The following is a 1931-nucleotide window of genomic DNA, read 5'->3' as shown; positions in this document are numbered from 1 at the left end:
AATATATAATAAATAAATCCATACAAATTATCCATATAAAATATAACAGTATTTAAATTAATGTATAAAGCCATAAAGCAAGGAATAGGTAGCACCTCTGTGCCTTTCAGACCCTCTTACCAGCCTGCTTAAATATATATATGTCATGAAAACGAGCTCTGGAGCCCCCCAAGCCTGAAAATTTGTGCTGGGTTTAAAACGCACAAGTTTGGGCCATCCTCTTTAGACAGACAAGGCTTTGCAAACACAACAGCTACGTGTGCAGAGAGCGTGGGGCTGAGCAGCCCATCTCCAGCGAGCGAGACTGCCGGAGCACCGCTAATGTGGGAAAGCACCAAACCCAGCTGGTGTCTGTGCAAACTGTGGGAAATTTTCCCGTGTTTCACGACGCAGGTGAAAACTCACCCTGCCGCTTTCTACTATCTCCTTCTGTAAGTTTGTAGATGTCGTTACAAGAAGTCTGATAGCCTGGAACAAAGAACAGCGGGGTTTGGTGTTGATGAGGATTTTATAGAGACGGATTGATGCCATCAGGGGTGGGAAGTTACGGTTTTGCAGAGTCTTTGACGCCCCAGCTCGGCTCCTGCAGTACTGACCTTCATCAGATCTGTGCAGGAGTTCAGAATCCTGCAAGAAACAAGAGAAAAGCATTCAGTGTCGTCCAACGCTGTGTCCAGGGAAGCAGCCTGTGGCCTCAGTTAGAAAACGGGTCTTTTTTAGAGACAGGCCAGTCTGCAGGTTAGTTCTAAGCGGCTGAGAACAGTTACAGCTTAGACATACAAGACAAAGGTCCACCCCTCAAAAGAGAATTTCGTGCTCAGCATCAGGATGAGGCAGCGGCGGGTTGCAGGCAGGGCTCTGGAGCAGAGCACAGCCCGGCAGGGCTGGGGCACGGGACCGAAACCTGCCCACGGCAAAACTCACCGCTCGTTCACTTCAAGCTTAACACCGGAGCTCTCGTTTCTGGCCTGGCTCATCATTTCCTGTTGGGAAACACAAGAGGAAGGGTTGGATGACATCTTGCTGCGAGGGCGAGGAGGAGATGGACACGTTGCCGCCCCAAGGCACGAGAACGGCCCGTCCTGCAGCTCTGCCTCACCTCGATCCGCCTGACGGCATCCTCAATCGCCTCCGAGGTGGAGGCCATCTCCTTCTCAACCATGTCCCCCAGCTCTTCTTGCTTGATGTCTAAGCTCTTAGGCCTCAGCTCCTGTTGGAGGATGCAGCAGCCGCCAGGAGGTTTTAGGCAGAGGCAGAGAAGGGAACACTCATAAGGAATAACACCAAATCAAGGTAATCTGACTCTTTTTTTCCCCATAAATAAATGTATCTGCAGGAGCAGCATTCTGTAGACTGTGAGGGTGAAGGCACAGGCACCACCAACTTGCAGTGAACTTGCAGGGACCTCAGAGGTAAGAAATGCCCCAAATCAAGGTGACAAAACTCAGCCACACAGGAGCAGCTTCAGCAGGCCAGGGCTCCAGAAGGCTTTGGAGTGGCAGCCTTTGAATTAACAGCAGTTTAATGGAAAAGCCTAATCGGGGCTTCCTAAGAAAAAATATCTGAAAGTTGGGAAGTTTTATGCTCCCAGGGTTATTGGGCTGATCTGAGGGTCACTGCCTGCCTGCACCACCAGCAAGGGTCTTAGTGCTCAGAAGCCGAGATGGCTCCATGAAAAGCATCAGGACCTGTGGGTTTGGAGGACAAGCCACCCTGAAACGCTTGCTCCAATTCAGTGTCTCCAATCTCAGCTCTGGACAATGGGGAAAGACATGTCCTGATTTAAAACAAACAAACAAAAACCAGACAGAAACACAGCTGTCCGTCACCTCTCTGGAACACAGCCAGAAGGCTGTGAGCAAACATCCCACCCTGACAAATGGAGGCAACATCCTACTGCATTAACCCCCTGCCAGTAAATAATGCCAGTA

The 1931-nt window shown here is 50.1% G+C and overlaps 1 protein-coding gene across 1 annotated transcript in view; it reads right to left on the bottom strand.

The window, feature by feature from the left end:
* Nucleotides 1-405: 405 nt before the first annotated feature.
* The window catches only part of HIP1R (huntingtin interacting protein 1 related), a gene marked incomplete at both ends in the record, with an annotated part of 12918 nt that continues 11392 nt past the window's right edge, over nt 406-1931 (bottom strand). The window contains 4 exon segments of the mRNA XM_009866383.1: nt 406-468; nt 597-627; nt 925-983; nt 1100-1210. Of these exon segments, the coding sequence (XP_009864685.1) occupies nt 406-468; nt 597-627; nt 925-983; nt 1100-1210 (264 nt within the window).

This window comes from Apaloderma vittatum, unplaced genomic scaffold (genome assembly GCF_000703405.1).
Source record: "Apaloderma vittatum isolate BGI_N311 unplaced genomic scaffold, ASM70340v1 scaffold30093, whole genome shotgun sequence".
NCBI lineage: Eukaryota > Metazoa > Chordata > Aves > Trogoniformes > Trogonidae > Apaloderma > Apaloderma vittatum.
Note: the sequence above shows the minus strand (reverse complement) of the source record. Positions and strands in the feature narration are given on the sequence as shown.